Genomic DNA, 23,935 nt, shown 5'->3' with positions numbered 1-23,935 from the left:
AATTCACCATCAGACATTTATTAAGCCCCTATGCCCACTATGGTATTAGCATCTGGTAAAGTCCCATTGTCAGGAACCTCTAAAAATGGAGCTGGTTTTTATTCTAAGCCTAATGTATTTTTAAATCAAGCCACAGGGAAATAATTACTTTTGTTTCTATTCAATCAAGACCTGCACACAGAGTTTATGGAATGACATAATATCCTTCCTGAAATCAGACCGGTATGTAGGACCAGTATCCTTCACACATAACCAGTTCCTGAACTTTTACAAACAAATTCTAATTTCCAAGGAAACAATCTCATCAAATGCTGCTCACTAGAATACATATTGTTCCTTTTGGAAACATTACAATAGATTTTCACGATTACAAAGCCCAACTTCCCCTCGAAAATTCAATATAATACTAAACTCATTTACTTAAGTGGAAATTCTCTGTTTTATAACTCTAGACATTCTTTATCTAATAATTATACCAGTATAATAATATAAGGTATTTCTTTTTAGTTTTAGAGGAGGGTGATCACAATTAATTGTTACATGGATACATGTGTATTTGAAATACACACCAATTACGGGCTATTTAGGAATGTTCGTCTTCCTGCTTGTTACAGACCTATCCTAAGATTAAAAAAAACATGTTTTAAACTGCTTTTGGAAAATGATTCATTTTAATGACATTCAAGCTGTTCCTTATTTTCTCCTGAAAATACAAGAAATACCCCGTCGCTTGTTAGTAACATTTCCCCCTCTGTTTTAGGAGGTGGTATTTGGGCTCCCAGGTTACATGATCTGTTTTGAGGTTAGCTCAGCCTTATCCAGTCAAACAACATCCACAGCGAATGGCAAGTGCTGGCATAAACATACAAATAGGCAGAGAATGTGGCTCTGGGTGTCAGCCGGTTTGGCCTTCAAGAATAGATTTGTGACTTTTCCCTCTTCTGCAGGAGTGTTTTTAAAGAACCTGGGCAGGGTGCAAATTAGTCTCCCTCCTCTCCTGATTAAAGAAATGAGTGTGACCAAGTTCCCACAGAAGAGAGCATGAGAAACCTGTGGCAAAGCAGCCCCCGCTTCCAAACACGCAGCGTCTCTTTTCCTCACTTGCTTTGTAGATAGATAACTATGGGCGAGTTTAGGGTTCAACATCCTACCGTGAAGGTTTTCTTTCCTTTTCCTTACTTTTCTTTTCGGGGGGGGGGGGCACTTTATGTCGAGTTGCGCAGCAGCTACCTGCTGTCAGTCACTGTTGGGCTGGGAACTGCAGCGCTAAGGTGCGGCGTGGCGCAGAAATCCGTGTGTCGCAAAATGAAAACAATAACTGGGTTAAAGGCTGGGTTAGCATGAGACGGCGCCAAGAGACAACTAGGTTAGCAGCAGCTTGCCACTACCGGCAACTCACCTTGCTGGATTTTAGTCACTAGCTGGTGGCGGGCTAGAATCCGGCTCATCCTGTAAGGAGAGCGCCTCGCAGTCTGATCAAAGCGCAGGAACATCTCCTGGCCCTCGGGAGTCCTGGCATTTAAATAGTAGCAGCCTGAAGCTGGGGTCCTGGCGCCCTGACTGAACATCTCGGCAGAGCTGCTTCGCCACCTCAGCCTGCCCCGTGGCGCTTCCCGTCTGCCTCCAGTCTCCAGGAGCGAGGCACCAGCCCAGACGGCGCAACGCACCAGGCGGTTCTCCAAAGAGAAAGAGGAGCGCCAAAAGCCGCGGCTCGGAATTCCAGCCCCGGGCCCTCACGTGACTCCGGGGAGCCAATCGCAAAAGGAAAGGCCACCGGCGCGTCCGCGGTCCTGCCCCAGCCGGGACCCGGGCAGTTCCTGCAGCTGCAGATTCCGCCCCGCCGAGGCCGGGAGCAGACGCCAGAGCGGCCGGGGCCGCGGCCGGCCGGAGCCCGAGGAAGCCGCGCTCAGTCAGGCCAGCTGGAGAGCCGGTCCGTGGCCGGGGCCAGCGCGGGCCGGAGGAAACCTCCGAGGCTGTGAAAGTCAGAGCAAGCGCCTGGGCTTTCACGGCACCTGCAGCCCGGTGCAAAGGAGCTGTGATCTGACGTCTTAAAAGTATTTTTCAGAGACTGAAGCAACTGAGCGCGAACTACCTCCTCAGTACAAAGCACGGGGGCCAATCACCAACGAAGTTAGACTCGAGTCCTTCAGTACCTCCAGGAAATACACCTGCCTGGCCTCCAACTCCAAGCTGTGAGCTCTGACTGAGAAGACGGGGCAGGCAAAGGGCGTAGGCACACGTGCCCAAGCCCCTGTGATTTCGCGATTACCCCCACGTTTAGCCCTCAAGCTGCACAACGCTTATGAAATACCCATCGCCTTTTCGGCACGTAGAGAATCACTGAAAAGATGCGAAGGTGCATGCCGAAGTACGCTGCTGAGGGACGACAGAGGAAGGACGCAAAGCCTATGACGGAAGGCGTTTCCCGCAAGGAGACCCAAGAACACCCAGACACAGTGTGAGGGGCACAAGACTGCTGTCGACGGCAGCAGTGGCAGCAGGCCACCCAAGAGGAGACATCTGAGGGTCGATGGGAACCCAAGCCGCAAAGGAAGATGGGAAGGTGGAGGAAGGAGCCCGGGCGGCCCTGGGTGGAAGCGCTGGAGCCAGAGTGTGCGTGTAAAGAAACTGCTACTAATTCAATTTGGTCATATACATAAGTACACATATGGGATTAATTAAAAATTTTTCCACATTTTTTCCTCTTTGATATTGTTTGATGTGAGGAGGAGGGGGAAAGGGTTTATAGAAAACATACTATTGAATTTTGAGCCTGGGGCTGAATGAACAACGTTCTCTTTGAAAAAAGCGTAGTACCAAAATTGTTTTTGCATTTTGTGATTGACTCCAAACTAAAACCTAGCCTAGCGTGTGATTTAGAGTTATCATCATGAAAAAATTCTCGATTTCACCGAACCTCAGTTCTTGTTGGTGTGGTTTTCTGAGGGAAGCCAAACCATCAGTCTTCCCCTCTGAGAATTTTAGGGGGGAGGGAGAGTGGAGCCACACCCAGATGAGTCTGGAGGCTATTCAGGACTCTGTTCAGGGTGGCTACCTTGTGATATCAGGGACAGAACCCAGGTCTCCTGCATGCCAGGCATGAGCTCAGCCCATTGAGCTTCTCTCCCACTCCTCTGGGAATTTTAGCTGGCCGGATTGTGAGAACTAGCTGATTTCATGTAGCTATCTCACTAGGTCAATGACCCAGTAAATCAAGGTCTCTAGGGCTTACATTACTACATATTCTCTCAGGAGACAATCTCAAGTCTCTTTCATTAGCACAGCAAGACAAGTCACGTGTTAGGTTTTCAAGCAGCGTCATGAAAAGGAAAAGGAAATAACACAAGACCCTAGTCCTTTCCATTCTCATTTTAGAAGTTTTTCAGAGGATTTCTACTCCCTGGCAACTGTTTTTGATGGAAGATGAAAGATATCTAAAATGTAATCACTCTACAACATAGGGAACACTGGTCTTGAGTTAGCTTGTACTTTGCAATATTTTTGATGCCCAAAGGTTTAGCTCTGCCTCACAATATTTAATGACTGTGGGTTCCATTGCCAAGTTCTGAGTTACTATTTATTACCATTTGATGGATGGGCTGGAGCAATTTGCCTTGCAAGCATCCAATATGGCCGACCCAAGTTCGATTCCTCCACCCTTCTCAGAGAGCCCGGCAAGCTACCAAGAGTATCTCGCCCGCACGGCAAAGCCTGGCAAGCTACCCGTGAGGTATTCGATATGCCAAACACAGTAACAATTGTCACAGTGGAGACATTCCTGGGCCACTTGAGCAAATTGATGAACAACGGGAGGACAATGATAGGACAGTGACAGTGACTAACAACAATCACTTAATACAAGTACTAGTGGTCTGATAATCCAACATTGGGTCATCCCCACCATAAATTACATTTTTAAGTAGACATCTGACAGTCATCACCTTTTCACTGGCAGGGAATGAAGAAAAATGGAAAGATAAAGAGCCAGAGCACAGAACTAGGGAATATTGGAAAAGTTCTGGAATGTCATTCATAAAAGAGAAAAAGGCAGGAAGTGATACATAGTTGCTTCATAGCTGTTAATAATAAAAAAGATTTTCTGTTCCCAACAACAGTCTTTAATAGTTCATTATTATTTGATGCATTTAAAAAATAAATGGGATGATTCTTCCTGAGAATCAGGAATATAGCAGTCTATCTAGACCAAGTTACTGAAGTTTTTTAAAAATCACAGTGCCTGCTATTAGAAAAGACGAAGTCATGAAATTTACATACAAGTGGTACTACATGAAAAGTATCATGCTAAGTGAAATGAGTCAGAAAGAGAGGGACAGACATAGAAAGATTGCATTCATCTGGGGAATATAAAGTAACAAAATGGACGACCGACACCCAAGAATAACCGAGACAAGTACAGGAGGTTCACTCCGGGGCTTGGAGGCCAGCCGCACATTCTGGGGGAGAAGGCAGCTCAGACAGAAAGGGGAACACCAAGTAAAGGGTGTTCGGAGGATCCTTCCAGGATGAGAGATGCATGCTGAAAGTAGACTATAGACCGAACAAGAAGGCCACTCAAAGCCTCTTTTGCAAACCACAGCACCCAAAAGGAGAGAGAGAACAAACAGAAATTCCCTGCCACAGGGGTGGGGTGGGGTGGGATGGGGGGTTGGGGGGTGGGAGGGATGCTGGGAGCATTGGAGGTGGGGAATGGGCACTGGTGGAGGGATGTGTACTTGATCACTGTATAACTGAAACCCAAGCACAAAAATTTGTAAGTCTACAACTGTACCTTATGGTGTTTCACTAATAAAATTTTTTTAAAAAGTTGGCATAAATTCAGCATTATATAGAGTCAAATTTCTACATATGTAAATCCAAAATACAATGGTAAATCTCAAAATTATTATTTACTTTTAATTGTATGAAATAGTGATTTATTAAAACGCTTTAGTAGAAATGAAAGTGAAGGATTTTTAAATCAGGGATCTTTAACATTAATAAACAACTCGATTTTTTAAAAAATTTAAAAAAATAAAAAAAATCACAACACTTCATTATCATCAGTAATGCCTTGCTTTATGCTGATATATTGCTCTAAAACTTGAACCCTTACCCTGACATTTTTTTCTTTTTGTAACAGTTGGAATTAACAGAGAAGACCCAAATTTTAATAAACAGGTTTTAAAAGGTGCCTGTCAAGATCTGTCAAGATGGCAGGTTGGGCTAGGTGGGGAGGAAGGAGAGGGAGTCTGGGAATACGGGTGGGAAGAAGTTTACATTGGTGGTGGGACTTGCAAGCAACATCCTATGTCAAAAACCTAACTATGAATAACTGTAATTCATGGTACTTTAACAAAATAAAAATTTGGAAAAAGAAAAAGCATTAACAGTGAGTAGCAGTATCTGTATTGCAAACCATGCTGCCCAAACGTAGAGAGAGTATATTGGGGAAATTTTCTGCTATGGAGGCAGGGGAGGGGTGGGATGGGGAAATACTGAGGATATTTGTGGTGGAAAATGTGCACTGGTGGAGGGATGGGTGTTTGATTATTGTATGACTGAAACTAAAACATGAAAGCTTTGTAACTGTACCTTACGGTGATTCAGTCAAAAAAAAAAACAGCGAGTAGACAGTTTAGTTTCTATTGTAAAATGTAAAAGTAGAAAATGGCTGAACTTCACTCTTGGTGGATAAATGAGATATAAACAAGTCAGAGTAGAAGAGAGTGCTGAAAACTCAAGTATGTCTTCTGAGATTGCTTCCTTACTAATTCCTTTAAAGATGAAGACAACGGATAGCAAGTTTTTACTTTTTTTAAAGATGTTTTTTAAATGAATCATTGTGAGATAGACCTTTACAAAGCTGTTTATGATTACGGTTCAGTCATACAGTGTTCCAACCCATCCCTCCACCACGGTACATTTCTCAGCACCAGTGTCTCCAGTTCCCTACCATCTCCTACCAGACTGCCTCTCATTTGTGAAAAATATAGTAGAAGACTAATATCCAAGGCCAGAGAAAACAGAGGTGAGGAGGATTGAGGGATGGAGAATAGACCCTCTGTGAGGGATGGAGAACTCTTGATGGTCAGTGGTTGGAATCACACACACAAGTGTGTGTGAGGTGGAGGGTAGATAAAATAGAAAAGGCACCAGTATGACAATAATAGTTGGAAATGATCACATTGTGATCAACAAGAACTGAGTGTTAAAAGTAGGTAAATGACATACATGATAACCTTTCAGTATCTATATTGCAAAGTTTTTACTTTTTTGACCTCTTTTTTTTCCATCCCAATTGGTCCTCAAAAGCAATCCCCTCTCATACTATTTCAAGAATGGAATAAAGAAATATTGCAGATAAGAGTGCAATATTACTGCAAACCATAGAGCAATGAGAAAAGAAGCCGACAGTTGAATACTATGTGTCAGACCTTATGGTCTCTACAGTTCATGTCTTTAATTAATGTTCACAGCAACCCTCTATGGCATTCAATTTCTAGAAAAAGAAACTAAGTCTCCCAGAGGTGAAGCAATGTTCCTGGTTATGGGCCAGACTAGTGAAAACCACTATTTATCTCCAGGACAATGAACTTTTTCCACTATAATATATGGCAGACAGAGAAGGGAAAGGATCCTGGAAAATTGAATTGGGGAGAAAATTTGGAAGACAATATTGAAAGTAATCTCAAGCCTATTATTGTACTTTACACTGGACTAGCTATGGAATGTCTAAAATCATGTGATTTAGAACCCATGTGCAGAGAGCAAGATACACAGACCAAGGCCTGGAATAAACCAGTGAGAACCACAAGCATATTTAGTAACCCAAGACTAAGAACCCCTCAGACCCACCTACCCACATCCATCCACCAAACCTAAAGTGAAGATACAGTTTTATTGCCTCCTTGCTTCCCAATTCCTCTTTTACAGCTATAATAGATTGTCTTCTGTTCTCTTTGCATCTTCAGGACTATCTTTGCATGTCATCCTGCTTTTTTCAGGACACTTATTGATTCCCAATGCAAACAGTTAAAAAATATAGTCAAAACCCTGAAACTTGATCTCAAAATAAAATTTATGGGATTTCAAATTTTCAGATCTTGATAGACAATCCCAGATTAATGCTCAATGGAATCTGTATACACATAGAAAGAAGAAAACCAGAAGGGTTTTACAGAAACCAAGAGTGGCTAATTGTGTTTTCATCTGTATGTTACTCCTTCTATTCCTTCAACCACACTCCAGCCTCCTCATCAGACAAAGGGTGCCAAGGTAGTTCTGTCAAGAAGAAAAATGTTTGTGATACAAGTGGTAGGTGTGTGTGTGGGGGAGGGGGGTGGAGATACCTAAACTAAAAAAAAACTGTTTGGAAGACTTGTGAAATTACTTGTATCTAAAGGTGATGAATTGGTACTAGTACAATGGGTAAGATACTTTACTTGCAAGCAACTAATTGGGTTCTATCTATGGTACCTGTGCTCCACCAGGAATGGTCAAGGAGTAAACCCTGAACACAACCAAATGTGGGCCAAAAAAACCCTAAATAAATAGATAATAAATTAAAAATAAAATAAAGTGACTTGAGTTCACGGAAATGCTATCCTACGGGTTCTAAATTTCACTTTGAAGACTGATACCATGTGGTTTGTAATGCCCAACACAGATAATAGGCTTTTCAAGAGGCATCATCACATGCCCAGGATCCATGGAATCGAGCCAGTGATACTAATATTTACAGTTTGACCAGGTGCCAACTGCCCCCCCCCACCCCACCCAGTAAAATGGTAAAATACTTCAGAACAGATCCTCCTTTAAATTGGATTTTTCCAGATCTAAGACCATGTTTCCCATTTGGAGTCCAGATTTCACTGTAGGGACTGGTGGCTGGTGATGGACTTCCTTCATTTTGTCCCAGTCTTCCCTACTACATGTGGTTCATTTTGTCTCTACATATTCTGACCCATTCCATCCCCAGAGTCCAAAACAATAGATCCAGCTTATCTGTCCAATGATCAGGGTTTTTCAGCCCAGGATCATTGCTTACACTCATTTATTCCAGCCAAACCAAATGCTTTCATTTGACTATGCTATTTTAAAGATCTAGAGCTATACCTAGGGTTCTATCCTATCAAATCTATTCCCCTCAGTAATACTGTCACAACTAATGCAAGCCTCTTTAACATTAACAGCTTTACCTATAAACAGTTACTATAAAGCAGATGATTAGATTGGCTTGCTGAATTATATGGAACCTATTCGTTCACTGCAATTACAAGGGGCATAAAGATTTTAGAAAAGATATTAAACACCTTCTAATCCAGTCACTCAATATGTCACTTTCAGATCAACTAATTAACTAGTTATTGTACCCACTTATATGAAGTGCATTATCTCATAGCTAATTGATCATGAGTTGTTGAGAAAGTTTTTCCTTATAATTTTCATTCACTGAATCTAAATCTGCCATTTAAAATTAAGAGGGACAAACCTGCTCTATCTTCCATAGTTGTTTAGATGTTTATTTTAAAAGGCATGTCTCTTATACAAATCTTTGTAAACAAAATATATTTCATCAAAGAACTAGATATTGAAGATCTGGCTCCTATCTGACAAAGCAAACATAAAATAAAATAAATGACTAAACCCAACATAATAATAAAAATCAAAGCAAAAACAGTGGTTCAATAAGGCAGCTTACCAGGTACTGAATACAGAGAAAATTCTGTGCCCTTATAATCACTTAGCTTCTAGTTATTTGCAAGATGATTGCTAGCTTTCCCCCCACACCCCTCCTCTCTCAAAAGCTCATATTTGGCTTACAATACTGTGGGATTTCAAGGACTTAGCTTCATACTTCCATATTCAATTAATATAATTGTAACTACTACCAGCACCAAAGTTCCAGTGTCATACCAGCAACTGAAGTCTTCTCTGTTCATATCCCTTAACCCTCTCCATTCTCAGTGAAAACAACCAAAGCTTTCACCGTAGCTAGGGGTTACTTTTGTTGTTCCTTGCCAGTTTGTGTGCTGCAGTACTTCATATTCTGCATCTGAGTCAAACCACCCAGTCAGCATTTGTCTTTCACTTCCTTACTTCACTTAGCATAGTGACTAGCAACATCAAGGCATTATTCCATTTGGGTCCTTGCCCTAAATGGCAGAGGCCGAGGGGGTTTTATTGCTTACATGTATTACAGAAATTGCTTTGTAAAATCCAATAATCTATTGATGGAGATTTAGGTTAAATCTATATTTTGGCTACTGTGAACAATGAAGTAGCCTTTCAAATTAGTGTTTTCATAATCTTGGAATAAATGCCTATGAATGGTGCTGCAGGATCACATTTTCTTTTTTTAAAAGGAATCTCCAAAGAAACTGCACAAATTTACATTCCATCTAATTGTATACCTGAGTCCCCTTCCCCCCCAACATACTCACTGACATTTTTCTCCAATCTTTTAAAATATAGGCCATACTCATGGGTATGAGGTGACGTGATACCTCATTGTGGTTTTGATCTGCATTTTCCCAATAACTGGCACTGAAAGATATTTTGTGTGTGTGTGTCTGGTCTATGTACCATCTAATGTTTTCCTTAAAGTCTCTGTTCATGTTCTTTGTACATTTTTTTTGTTGTTTTCTTTTTGGACCACACCCAGCTGTGCTCAGGGCTTAATCCTAGCTCTGCATTCAGGAATTACTCTTGGTGTGGAGGGGGTTGCGGAGGAAGGGGGGAGTGGAGGGGGAGGCATTTAGGGTGTTAAGGATCTAACCCAGGTTGGCCTTACCCATTGTACTCTCTCTCCAGTCTTCTCATTTTTAAAAATATATTTTCTTGCTTTTTCTTATGGAGATGTATGCGTTCTTGATGAAATTTGGATATCAGCACCTTGCCAAATGTATTCTGTACAAATATCAAACTGCTAGATTGCTTTTTGTTTTTGTATGATTTTTTGTAGGCAGTAGAGAGGGGATGGGAGGTGCTATTTCAGAAATGTTCTTAAGATCCCTGAGGCCACTTGCAGCAATTCTTATCCAGGTAATGCAAGACTGACCTAAGAATGCAGAGTTCCTTAGTTTTAGTGATGCTCAGGAGCCACCTGAGCTATACTCGGCAGTATTTGGAGACCCATGTAGCACTGGCGACTGAACTTGCATGAGTCTCACCCATGCAAGGCATGCATGTATCCAGTATTAGCTATCTCCCTGGCCTGCTTTGTGGTAATTTCTTTTCCAATGTTAAAGCTTTTTTTTAGTTATCTGTAAAAAGAAAAAGGGAAAACAAGAAAACACTTGGAAATATTTTTATTTTACATATATATTCCCATTTTTAATTGAAGCACTGTAGCACTGTCCTCCCGTTGTTCATCGATTTGCTCGAGCGGGCACCAGTAATGTCTCCATTGTGACACTTGTTGTTACTGTTTCTGGCATATCGAATATGCCATGGGGAGTTTGCCAGGCTCTGCCCTGAAGGTGGGATATTCCTGGTAGCTTGTCAGGCTCTCCGAGAGGGATGGAAGAATCGAATCTGGGTTGGCCACGTGCAAGGAAAATGACTTACCCACTGTGCTATTGCTCCAGCCCACATTTTTAACACCATACACAAAAATGAATTCAAAATGGATTAAATACTTAGACATTAGGCCCCAAACTATAAAATTTACTTGAGAAAACATGGATCATACACTGCAGAAACGATACATTCAGAGATTCAATACAATCCAGACCTGTGTTTAGAAGTGGTTGAAAAAGTGGGCATGGGGCTGGAGCAATAGCACAGCATGTAGGGTATTTGCCTTGCACGCGGTAGACCTGGGTTCAATTCCCAGCATCCCATATGGTCCCCTGAACACCACCAGGAGTAATTCCTGAGTGCAGAGCTAGGAGTAACCCCTGTGCATTGCCGGGTGTGACCCAAAAAGAAAAAAAAGAAAAAGTGGGCACTCTGGTTTGGTTACATCTAGATCTTAAGGGGAAAACTGCCACTTTTTTTTAATCACTATGTATCATGCTGGCTCTGGGTCATATAAAAACTTTTTTTATGTGGAAATATACTCCTTCTATTTCCAATATTATGAGTGATTTTTTAAAATTTTGTTTTTTGTTTGTTCGGTGGACACATCTGGCTACTCTCAGGGATTATTCCTGGTTCTGTGCTCAGGGATCACTCCTAGAAAGCGTGGTGGACCATATGGGGTGCCAAAAATTGAACTCAGATTGACCACTTGCAAGGTGAGCACCTTACTCACTGTACTAACTCTCTGGTTCCAGTTATGAGTGTTTTTCCAAATTTTAAATGGATTTTGAAATCAAAAGCACTTAATGATATTATCATGACATTTTTATCTTCCTTTTTATTGCTTACATGTATTACAGATATTGCTTTGCATATGTTGAACTCTCCTTGCAATGACTGGGGTGAATCCCACTTTGCCATGATAAATGATTCTCTTAATGTGTGGCTGGATTTCATCTGCCAAGATTTTGTTAGGAATTTAGCTTCTACATTCACTGGAGATATCAGTCTGCAGTTTTCTTTTTCATATATTTTCCTTTGCTAGATTGGAGATTAGACTAATATGGACCTCATACTATGTGTCTGGGAGTTATTTCCCATCTTATTTTTCAATGAACTTCAGTAGAATGAGCAATAATTCTTCACTGACAGTGTTGTAGAATTCTTTGGGTGAGCTACTTGTTCTGGTATTTTGTTTGCTTTTTGTTTAATTGTTTGGGTTTTTTATTTGTTTGCTTAGGGTTTTTATTTTGTTTTTAAATCAGGGACTTTTCAGCTGTGCTCTTTTTGACTGGTAAGCTCAAAACATGCACACTGAGAATGATGACATACTGATATGATACGATATACGATACATGATACGATATACGATATATATACGTATATATCATACGATGTATATGATAGCCTGTTAAAATTCCACCCTTTGTTTCTTATTGTTTCATAGTTCTGTTGAGTTTTTCTCATTTGTGTCTTTCTTTTTATGTAGATGAATTGCTCTGGTGATTTTGTATATTTTTTATTCTATCTTCTCAATGCCACTGCTTCAAGTTTTTGTTTTGTGGTTACCATGAGAACTGTACCATACTTTTTATATCTAAAAAAAAATCTTTGTACTGGTATCAGTTCATCATCATTTGACTAACCTAGTTTTGCCTTTTACTTTCTCTTATCTCTTTGCTGCTGTCTCACAAAAGTGTTGCTTTTAATCACGGTCCTCCTGTTGTTCATCAATCAATTTGCTCGAGCAGGTCCAGTAACATCTCCATTGTGAGACTTGTTGTTACTGTGTCTGCAGGTGAGATACTCTCGGTGGCTTGCTGGGCTCTCCAAGAGGGGTGAAGAAATCGAACCCGGCTTAGCCAGGTCCCTGCGCGCAAGGCCAATTCACTACTGCTGTGCTATTGCTCTCCCTTTCAGGGTTTTATGATTTTTTGTTTCTTCTTTTCATGTATAAAATTATTTTCAACATTTCTTTCTGTTAAGTATGACAATGGTAATTTCTATTATTTTTTTGGTCTGAAAAAGTATTTCTCTATTGTATTTGAGTGATAATTGTGAATTGATGATTCTCTATAAAGCATTCTTGAATGGCAGTTATTGGCCTTTAATAGTGTAACTGTCTCTTCTTGACCAGAGGATTTAATCTGAGAAGTCTGGTGAGAACCTGACAGAGGTGTTTTGGTGCTATACCTGGCAGTGTTCAGGGCTTACTCCTGACTGCACTCAGGGATCACTCCTAGCACAGCTCAGGGAACTAGATGGATGCTGCGAATCAAACTTGGTTAGGCTATGGGCAAGAAAGGTGCCCTGCCTATTGTATAATCACTCCTGTCCTCAGGTAACTCTTAGTATTATGTTTTAATTTTTATTAGCAGTCTTTAACATTTTTCTTGTTGACTTTTGTAATTAACAATGATATGACTTAGTATTGGTCGTACTGTATTAAAATGTAGTTATTCTATCTTCTTTCTGTAAATCTATAGTTAATTCTTCCTTAGATTTGGGGAGTTCTCAGTTTCTACTTCTTTGACTACAGTCTCCACCTCCCCCCTTCTCTCTCATTTTACTTTCTTACATTTCCATGACTCTGTTAATTTTTCTAATGGAGTTCAGTGTCTCTTGTAGACTTATTCATCCTTCTCTGTCTTGTTTCTTTCTCATATGAAATTTGAGTCATGTTTATTATTTTATCTTCAGTTTCTGATAGTCTTCTTTTTGTGAGATTTAGTTTGCTCATTATGCACTCTATGTTAGATTGAATTTCTTTCAACATGTTCTTTATACCCAACGAAAATGTCTGTTCAGAATATTTTTATATCTTCAGTCTCTGCTGAATCAGTCCTGATCTATATTGGCTGTGTTTAGTTGAGAGTCTCCTAAGTCATATGCTTTGCTTTGTTGGCTTCTTTGCATTCTGTTCTGTGAATTTAAGTTTTCCTTCTGGAGTTCCTCATGTTTGGAGACTTGTCTAGAACTCCTAGTTTTGCTTATGCATCTGGGTTAGCTCCTTTTGTTTTCCTGCAGGTGGTGCTGTGGCTTTAGTGTAGGTATCTTTTGTTCCTATGGTTGTGAGTGGTAAATTCATGGTGTTGCCATTGAGGGAAAGCATCTCCAGGAAGAGCTCCATCCTGCCCCTTGGCCCTTGTGACCACTTAGATCCCTATTCCTGTCAACATTCGCCCTCTCAGTGGTTACCTACAGGTTGCAGCTGTATGACTTCACTAATCCCAGATGGTGGCAGAAGGGAACTTAAGTGGTCCAGCCACCACTAGTCTAAAAGAGAAAAGCTTGGCTTTTGTTTGTTTGTCCCAGAGCTTAATTTCTGCCAATAGCACAATACGTAACCTCTGTCTGAAAAGTCAACCATTATTTCTATTGCTGACTCCAGGTCTGGCTCAGTAATGGTAACTGGTATGAACCTTACCACATTATCATCTATCTATCTATCTATCTATCTATCTATCTATCTATCTATCTATCTATGTATCTTTCATCAACTAATCTGTCTCTCCCTTGATTTTATTCTGCACAAGAATCCTATATCTTCAGATAGACAGATGCACATGCTCTCAGAAATAAATAAACTGTGAGCTGATAATGGGTTTTCTAAAATACATAGTTGATTTCTGCTTGTACTTTAGCCAGGGGCTTGACTTGCCAGGATCTATTCTTGACTTGTCACTGTTATCTTTTTTCCTAATATCTCATCCGACGGTGTCCCTTTTAAAATAAAGTGCTGGCAGAAAAGTGTGCCCTATAAGATCTCATGTGGACCAAAGTGCGACAAAACACAGAAGTGACCACAGAATCCAGTGTACGTTTCCACACAGGAAGTGCACTGGACAAGGGAGTCTCCATGAAGAACTTGCTAAAAACATCACAACAGATAAAGAGCTCCAGTGGCATGGTGCACAGAAAAGGGGCAAATTACAGCACAGATCATGACCAGGAAATTGGTGAGCTAAAAAATCTGCCATATTATTCTCCACTCTGACAAAACTTCAGACCTGGAAAGAAAGGTCTGAAGCTGGCAGTGGAAGCAGGCACACATTTCCAATCCCAGGCAAAAAGGCATTCCCCCAACAATGCTTGACTCGGGGCTGGAGCAATAGAACAACGGGTAGGGCATTTGCCTTGCATGTGGCCAACCTGGGTTTAATTCCCAGTGTCCCATATGGTCCCCTGAGCATCACCAGGGGTAATTCCTGAGTGCAGAGCCAGGAGTAACCCCTGTGCATTGCCGGTGTGACCCAAAAAGCAAAATAATAATAATAATAATAATAATGCTTGACCCAGGAGAAGACAAAAGTTGCACCTCCCCCAAACTGCATTTGAATAAAGGCATTCACACAAAGTCAAAAGCTTGCTCCAAATAATAGGGATGATAAATCTATAACAAGAATTTTTGTGTATGACATGGAGCAAATAAAGCCTTTTTAACAAATGTTGGGAAAACTAGTTAGCTATGTATCTCAAGGACCCCCCAAAAAGAAAAAGTCTGAACCTCTATTTCATATCGTATATAAAAGTTAATTGAGAAAGGGTTAAAGACTTCTATATTAGATCCAAATCTGTAAATTACACTGAGAGTCTATAGGTATTGCAAATATAGGGAACTCTATAATACAGACTTCAGAGGCCTCTTCAGTGATTTGATGCGATTAGCTAAGAAGAAAAGCAAAATACAAAACAACCCCCCCCCCAAATTAGAATACATCAAACTAGAAACTGCATGCAAAAGAAATGATGACTAAAATAAAGTGACATCCTATTAAATGGGAGGAAATATTGAAGCATCACACCTCTGAAAAAGGGTTTAGATTTATACACCAGTCACAAAACTCAAAAACAGAAAGTACAAGCAACCCCATCAGAAAATGGGGATTGATGAATAGACACTTTTTCATACATGTGTGGTATATGAAAGTGCTCATCATTTATCACCAGGTAAATCAAGCCATATGGCAATGAGACATCACCTGTCACCGATGGGAATGGCACAGAAAAAATGACTAGAAACAACCAGTGCTGGTGGGAATGTGGTGAAAAAGAACTCTCATCCACTGTTGATGAGAATAATATCTGCTTCAGTTTCTATGGAAAACAATATAAAGATTCTGAGAGTTTTTAATTCTAAAGATTAAGGACTGAGCATCCAGTGACACTGATTCTTAGCATGTATTCTAAGAACACAGAACCATTAATCTAAAAATATATTTTCATGTCTATTTTCATTTCAGAACCATTTGTAATAGTCAAATATGGAAACAACCTAAGTTCTCAAAACCATATGAATGGATCAAGAAATTGTATTATATATACACACATTTTGAAAAGATGAAATCTTTCAGCTCACTGAAACTTTGATAAAAATGGAAGGTATCAATTTGAGAAAAAATAAGTAAAAGGGAAGAAAAATACTAAATGATTTCACTTGTTTGTGAAATATAAAGAAATTAATAAAGGAATTAGAAATGGCCATTGATAACAAACCTAAAAATCTGAGTATGTGAAGGACAGGGTGATGAAAACAAACCGAGAGTCAATGTTGGAGGGATGCTGGTACTCTGTAGTAGCAGCACTGTATTCCTAAAACGATAATAATGTTATGCAAATCCAGGTGCCTAAATATAAAAAAAGTACATAAACACAATGAAATATTATTTGGTTATAAAAAGTTGACATCTGTTTGCTCTACTTTATTGAAACTAGATGATATTATGTAATAAAGTGAATCCAAGGGAAAAGGATCCATACCAAAAGGCATCACTCACATGAGGACTATAAAGAAACTAGCAAGGCAATAAGGTAAAAGGTAAAGGCCCTCCCGTTGATCGTCAATTTGCTCGAGCGGGCCCAGTAACGTCTCCATTGGAGACTTTGTTGTTACTGTGTCTGGCATATCGAATACTCTCGGTAGCTTGCCGGGCTCTCCGAGAGGGGCGGAGGAATCGAACTCGGGTCGGCCATGTTGGCCGCGTGTAAGGCGAACGCCCTACCCGCTGTGCTATCACTCCAGCCCAGCAAGGCAATAAATAGTAGTATATGATAACAGACACTAAGATCCTGCCTGTAGAGCTGAGCCTACTAAAGTGGGGGAGGGAGGCAAGGGGACAAGAAATGTCAGAGTCCATGGTAGAGAGATGTGGACACTCTGGCGATAGGAATGATGCAATGATATTCTAGTCCTAAATTAATATAAACAGTATCACTATTACAAAAAATAATGCTGAAAAATATGTATACACACACATACACAGACACATTGGCTATCATATGGCTACGTTTGGGGTGGCCCATATGATAGGGCACTGTTGTGCTTGTGTGGATTCAGTCTGATATTATAGGATGTTTTATTTATGAGACTGGGCCACACCTGGCAGTATTCTCAGTTTGGTGGTCATGCCCACTGGCGCTTTAGGAGATCATGCAGTGGCGATAGGAGTTAAACCCAGACCCCTGTGTGCAAATCATGCCCTCAGCCATTTGAGTTCTCCCCAACCAGGATGTTTACATTTTTAACTTCTATTTACTCAATCAACATTAATTCAATATTGACTGAATGTCCTCATAGTACGAAAGATACAAATGTGAATACAATGAAGTCCCTGCCCTCAAGTGACAATGTGCCAAGAAAGATAGAAAAGAAACTTACCATAACAGCAATATTAGCTGTTGTGTGGAAGATGGTCTCTATTGCCTCACTGTTTTATAGTCAATTGAAAAGATTGATTAATGCACACACACACACACACACACACACACACACACAAAGAAGAGAGAGAGAGGCTGCTGACCTGGCAGTGCTTAAGGCTTACTCTGGCTCTGTACTTAGGGGTGACTATTGGTGGTACTCAGGACCAAATGCAGTGCCAGAGATTGAATTAGGGTTGGATGCATTCAAAGCAAACACATTTCCTACTGTACTACATATTTTTTGTACATAATATATACCTGTCTGGTAGATCATTTTTAAGGCACCCATTAAAAATATTGCTGCTGTTGTTGCTGCTACTTTAACAACTTGGACTGGATAAAAGATTGGGCAAGTAATTCAAGGGCTTAAAGAACAAGCCTTAAGTGTATATATTTCACTATATTGATTAGCGGCAGAACTACATGCTTTGACTGTGGGGGTAAAACAAAAGGCAGTTCAAGGACCCTCACAGAAATTAGAGTCTGGAGAGAGGAGCAGTTCTTGCTGCACAAGAGGAGCAATTCTTGCTTCACAATTCTTGCCTGTTGGAGGCCATAAAAAGCAATTAGCATCTTTTAAAACTTTGACTCGGCCATAATATTCAGAAGCATTCCTGACATGCCTGCAATTAGAAAGTTGAACAGAATCGGCAAGTTGCTCTTCATGAATCCATACTGTGTCTGGGTTGTCAACTACCTATTTCTTTATGTTTATAAATATCTTTAACATAAGTCTTTCGGATACATGTTTCTTCATATTCATAAATATCTTTAACAAATTCTTTCAATAATGATTATTTCTGACCCTCCTTCTGGCCATAGAAAATTCTTTATTGATTCTTCACATTATCTGTTTTTGGTCTCAATGAAAGGCATACCATTATTGAAATTATAGCCCAAACTGCTGTGGATCTGATCTTCATTTATATATACATTTATTGGGAATTGAATAAATCTGGAAATAACCATAGCCTGCAAACTGGAGAGTAAAGATATGGAATCAATACTGCAGTTGCATTTCAACATATTTAAATTGCATGTAACTTTTTGGTAAATTGAACTCAGTACACTAGAGAATATGATACAACATTTTCCGTACTTATGCCTAATATAAGACAACAATCTTATAAGAATGAAAAATGAGGCAACAACATAATCCAGAAAAAGTAAAGTACTAAGAATTTGAGAATGCAGCAAATGGTTCTTTAAGTCCTACCATTGATAATAATAGAGCTTTGAGATGATTGGAAAGTTGAGCAACAAAATGTGGTTTTGTAAAATAAAAAATATGATTTTGAATGGTAGTTTGCTTGTCATAGAGATAACACCACTGAGCAGCTCTTGTTATAGTTTTTGTTCACCTTATTTTTGTCAAATACTTCATGCCCAGCACAGTGCTAGGCAAGAACAGTATGAAAAACAGAACACCGTCCCTCTTCTCAACAGTATGATTTATAATGGCCACTGGTTAGGACTGTTACAATGGCAAAGCAGAACTATGCAAGCGAGCTGTGGGCACAGAGCAGGGAGACTGAATTCAGAAAAAAATTAGATTCATTTCACACAAAACTAGAAGACGTCATATGGGTGAGAAGTAGGAGAAGAACATTTAAGGGGGAAATGGACCATAAAGAAAAAAACACATAAATACTTTCCAATACTATATTCCCTTAGGAGTCTCTAGAAATCCAAATCTTTGAGATAGATATATTTATCTAAATGTTCTTGTATTATTCTTTCTTTATTTTTTTATCCCTACCAAAATTCTAACTTGGGGCAAACAGTTTGCAGTATGGTTTCTTTCTGGAGCTTCAGCAGAAGAACTATGGTAAAATTATAGAATTTAGAAGCAAATTGAATTTCTGAGTTGGATTCAAGGAAAAGTGGTTCAAAGCAAGAGTGTGTATGTCAAATCTTAAATCTACACATCAATTACTCCTCAGGCATTGTGAAAGAAACTTTCCTTTGTCTAATCACTTAATCACTTAATCACTTAACTTCCCGTTAGTCATCGATTTGCTCGAGCGGGCGCCAGTAACGTCTCCATTTGTCCCTGTCAAGTGCTAGTGTAGCCCAATGGTATCTGTTCGCTCCGGGAACATGAAGAGCCTCAAACCGATCGTTCATGATCTTGACGAAGAAATCTGACGATCTGGTAGGTGGGCGGCCACATGGTCTTTTGACATCCTGTGGAATCCAGTCGGTAACAGCTCTAGTCCAGCGGTCGTCTTTAAATCTCATTACGTGACCAGCCCATCTGATTTTCGACACCTTGGCAAATGAGACAGCATCCCTGATCCTTGATCGTCGATGGATGTCAGAACTACCGATTCGTTCTCTCATTTGAGTGAAACGTGATATTCCAAGCATAGCTCTTTCTATTCTTCTTTGGGAGACCTGAATAGCGTTCTCATCTTGTTTGCATAGGGCCCAGGTCTCTGAGGCATATGTTAATGCAGGAAGAACAGTGGAATCAAAGAGATGTGCCCGGAGCCGGAGGTTCTTTGTCCTCTTAGCTATTGCTTCGACGTTCTTGAAGGCATTCCAAGCCGCTCTCTTCCTCCTGTGCAGCTCGGGTGCCAGGTCATTTGTCATGTTGACCTCTCGACCTAGGTACACATAGCTGTTGCATTCGGAGATGGTCGTTCCATTGAGAGCGAATGGGGCGTCAGGAATGAGGCTGTTTCTCATAAACATTGTCTTCTTAAGATTCAGCTGTAGTCCTACCTTTCCACACTCACAGTCAAAGTCAGCCAGCATTTGTGCCGCTTGGCTGATGTTTGGTGTTATTAAAACAATGTCATCAGCAAAGCGGAGATGGTGTAGTTGCCAACCATCTATCTTCACTCCCATTCCTTCCCATTCCAGTTGTCGCATGATGTTCTTGATGGTGGCACTAAAGAGTTTCGGTGAAATGGTATCACCCTGCAGCACCCCTCTCTTGACATCAACGATCACTTCTTTGTAGAATGGTGAGATCCTAGTAGTGAATCGGCAATATAGCTCATGGAGGATCCTGATGTATTGGGCTTGAATGCCCTGATTGGCTAGGACTTCAATGACCGCTTCCGTCTCAACAGAATCAAAGGCCTTCTTTAAATCAATAAACGTTAAACAGAGCGGCATCTTGAACTCCCGAGAAACCTCAATGAGCTTGGTTATCATGTGGATATGGTCGATGGTGCTGAATCCTTTGCAGAACCCGGCTTGCTCGTATGAGAAAGGAGAGGCCGACAAAATCTCAAGGCCGACCTAGGCTGCCACAACGAAGGAAAACAAAAATGATCGTCTGTACTTTCAATGCACGTACGCTAGCCTCAGATGCATCCATTGAGGACCTGATGGTACAAGCGCGAATGATCAAGTACGACATCATTGGTCTGACCGAGACAAGAAGGCATGAATCTCACCATGCCGTTTTCGACACTGGAGAAGAATTGTTCCTTGGAACATGCGATAAAAGAGGTGTTGGAGGCGTTGGTGTCCTTGTCAACACAAACTTGGCCAAGAGAATTGATTCATTCAAATGCCTAACAACCCAAATCGGACGTTTACATTTGAATAGATGTGGCTCACTGCCTGCAGTTTCTATCTTCATTGTCTATGCACCAACATCTCATTATGATGAAAGAGAAATCGAGAAGTTCTACATGGAGCTGGAGAAGTTCTATAAAGAAGATCACACCTTCTACAAGATCATTGTGGGTGATTTTAATGCCAAGATAGGACCGAGAAGATCAGCTGAAGAACTTCACATCGGGACCCATGGCCTAGAATGGAATGAACAGGATGAGAGACTGAGTTCATCATGTCGACCAAGACCATTCATGGTAACTCACAGTTCCAGAAGGCAGAATCTAAACGATGGACATGGGAATCTCCCGGTGGACAATTCCACAACGAAATAGACCACATCATATTCAATTGACGGTTTTGCCTGACTGATGTCGCTGTTGTCCCAAAATTTTGAACGGGATCGGACCACCGTCTCCTTCGTGCAAAATTCTACTTCACAGAGCGGGGAGAAAGGGCTGCAAAGTTCAAAAAGAGAACTCCCAGAATGACCACCAACTGGGAACTCTTTGGTACTATTGCGGCAACATGGGAAGATGCCATTGTTGACAACATTGACGAGGAATATGATCGACTGGTTCAGCACCTCCATGAATGTGCGAGGAACGCCAAGAGAGAGATAGCCACAAAAAATCGCCTATCTTCGAAAACTCTTGAGCTAATTCGCCAGCGTGGTTTGGCACATGCCTCAGGCAACTGCAAGCTAACGTCCGAGCTTGCAAAGCAGTGCAGAGATGCGATCAAGGAAGACCTCAAAGAGAGAAGAGCAGAAGTACTGGTAGATGCGGCAGAAGCCGGGAAAAGTATTCATAACGCCCGCCTGTCCTTCGCCAACTACAAGACCAAGATGACTGCCCTCCAATGTCCTGATGGATCCATCACATCCTCCAGAATGGCAATGGAGGATTATCCATGACTTCTACTCAAATCTCTTTGATAGCCATGTCCACTTGCCGACATACCAAATTCCACAGGATGGATATGTCCTTCCCAAGGTTCTCCCTTCTGAAATTCGACACGCCATTTAGTTGGTAAAGAAACAAACAGCACCCGGCCCAGACAAGGTCAGACCTGAATACCTGAAGAACCTGCTGTCAGTACTCATCAATACACTGGCTCGGCTCTTCACTCACTACCTGTCTGCATGCAAGGTTCCGTCCCAATGGAAAACCAGCAGGACCGTACTACTGTTCAAGAAGGGAGACATCCATGACATTGGCAACTATTGCCTGATCTGCCTATTGTCTGTCATCTACAAGTTGTTCACTCGAGTCATCCTAAATAGGATTGGCAGAACATTAGATGAAGGACAACCTTTGTCTAATCACCTTTCAAAATTGGTGCAATTCATCTTGCATGTAGCAGATGTGAATTCTATCGCTGGCACCCCGTATGGTCTCCCAAGCCCTGCCAGCAGTGATCCTTGAGCACAGAGCCAGGAGTAAGCCTAAGCACAACTGTGGCTGAAAAACAACAACAAAAATGAGTGAAATTCTACAATAAAAAAGCAGATTTCCAAATCTACACCCATAGCTTCTTACTTTAAGTATTCTTACCCTGCTACTGCTTTGAATTAAGGGGAAAAAATTGGGTTTTGTTTGGCTATTATGGCTGTTTTGAACAGTCTTTCTAGGGGAGATCTTTTCTGCCACAGTATATAGTATACACAAATATATAGAGATTGCATTGAGATTTATCATGTTATTTCTTCAGAGGCTGATGTTTATCAAAGTATGCTGTGGCCTCTGGCCAACCTCCAAGAGTACCATCGTAATCACACTGTGTCTTCTTATGACAGACCCGTTTAAACAGACCACATACAATACCGAGAGCTGGGCATGGTTCTGCCCCACCAAGATGACTCAGCATTCATCAATCACAGGCAAATGCCTCTTAAGCACCTTACCTGTTTGCTGCACAGAACAACAGAACATACAAATATGCCTCAGTCTTTAAGAAACTCTAAATTTCCTTCCCTGACCTTGGGAATGACAAAGATTGTTCTTATTTCTCAACATATATTACCTTACCAAATCCAGTTCGAAGACATTGTGCCTATCAGTATATCATTATAAAAGAAAAAAATTTGAATGGCAGGCACAAACTGGTATGCTAATTACTATGTATAATTTTGTCCAAAAATTCATGAGTCATAGAAAACATTATCAACATACCAATGAGATAATTAACCAATTTAAGGGTAATTATAATCAATGTTAGAATTGTGGATGATTTATATAATTTTTCTGATTTTTTAATTTCCACTTACCATACATTACTGTTTTGCTTGTTTTTTGTTTTGGGGCCACACGTGTCAGTGTTCAAGGGCTATTCTTGACTCTGCTCTCAGGGACTGCTCCTGCCATTGCTTACGTGTTGTCAGGACTCAAGACTATAATCAATTCAGGGATCGATTCCTCCCTCTCCTCCCATCTATCCTGAAGACCAAAGAATACTTTTGTCTTCCTTCCTTCCTTCCTTCCTTCCTTCCTTTCTTCCTTCCTTCCTTCCTCCTCTCTCCCTCCCTCCCTCCCTCCCTCCCTCCCTCCCTCCCTCCCTCCCTCCCTCCTTTCCTTCCTTCTTTCAGTCTGCTTTTTGAGCCCACCCAGCACTGCTCAGGGCTTACTCCTGGCTCTGTGTGCAGGTTCACCCAGGGAGATGCTCAGGGAGTCACATGCAGTGCTAGTGATCAAACCAGGGTTGGTTCCATGTAAGGCAACTCTTCACCTCTGTACTATGTCTCCCATCCTGATTTTAGTTTTTGAACCTAACCTCATACTGTTCAGGGCTAGGCTTGGCAAAGTGCTTAGGGGTGGCTCCCAGCTACACTTGGGCCCATTGTGAGGAACTGATCCTGGGTCTTCAGTTTACAAAGCAGGGCTTCCAGGCCCTGGAGCTATTTCCCTGCACTTCCTCCTCTCCAGGCAGCCATGGCTCTCAAGGCTTGGAGATTATCACACCAAGCTCCTGGGAGAGAACAAGGCAGAGTCTCCTACCCTGTGCCTGACTGTCTTCACCAGGGCCCAACAGCTGAAGACCTCCAGGCCCCAGCCAAAGTCATGCTGGGACCACTCTCCACACACTTGGATGAGCCTCACGCATAAAAGAACTGGTAGAGGAACCCAGGTGTGTGGGACCC

General features: G+C 41.1%; 1 protein-coding gene across 4 annotated transcripts in view; it reads right to left on the bottom strand.

The window, feature by feature from the left end:
- STARD13 (StAR related lipid transfer domain containing 13) overlaps positions 1 to 23,935 on the bottom strand; it is a 267,131-nt gene that overhangs the window by 188,558 nt on the left and 54,638 nt on the right. For 2 of the 4 annotated variants that reach the window (XM_056107930.1, XM_056107932.1), the window contains exon 1: positions 1,400 to 1,636. The exons of the other annotated variants lie outside the window; for them this stretch is intronic. In XM_056107930.1, the coding sequence (XP_055963905.1) occupies positions 1,400 to 1,568 (169 nt within the window). In that variant the 5' untranslated portion in view covers positions 1,569 to 1,636. Of the gene's footprint in view, positions 1 to 1,399; positions 1,637 to 23,935 lie in introns of those variants that run through there. 4 annotated transcript variants of the gene reach the window in all.

Source organism: Sorex fumeus, unplaced genomic scaffold (assembly GCF_029834395.1).
Source record: "Sorex fumeus unplaced genomic scaffold, SorFum_2.1 ptg000183l, whole genome shotgun sequence".
Classification (NCBI taxonomy): Eukaryota; Metazoa; Chordata; class Mammalia; order Eulipotyphla; family Soricidae; genus Sorex; species Sorex fumeus.
The sequence above is the reverse complement of the archived record's forward strand: the minus strand, read 5'-3'. Positions and strand labels throughout refer to the sequence as shown.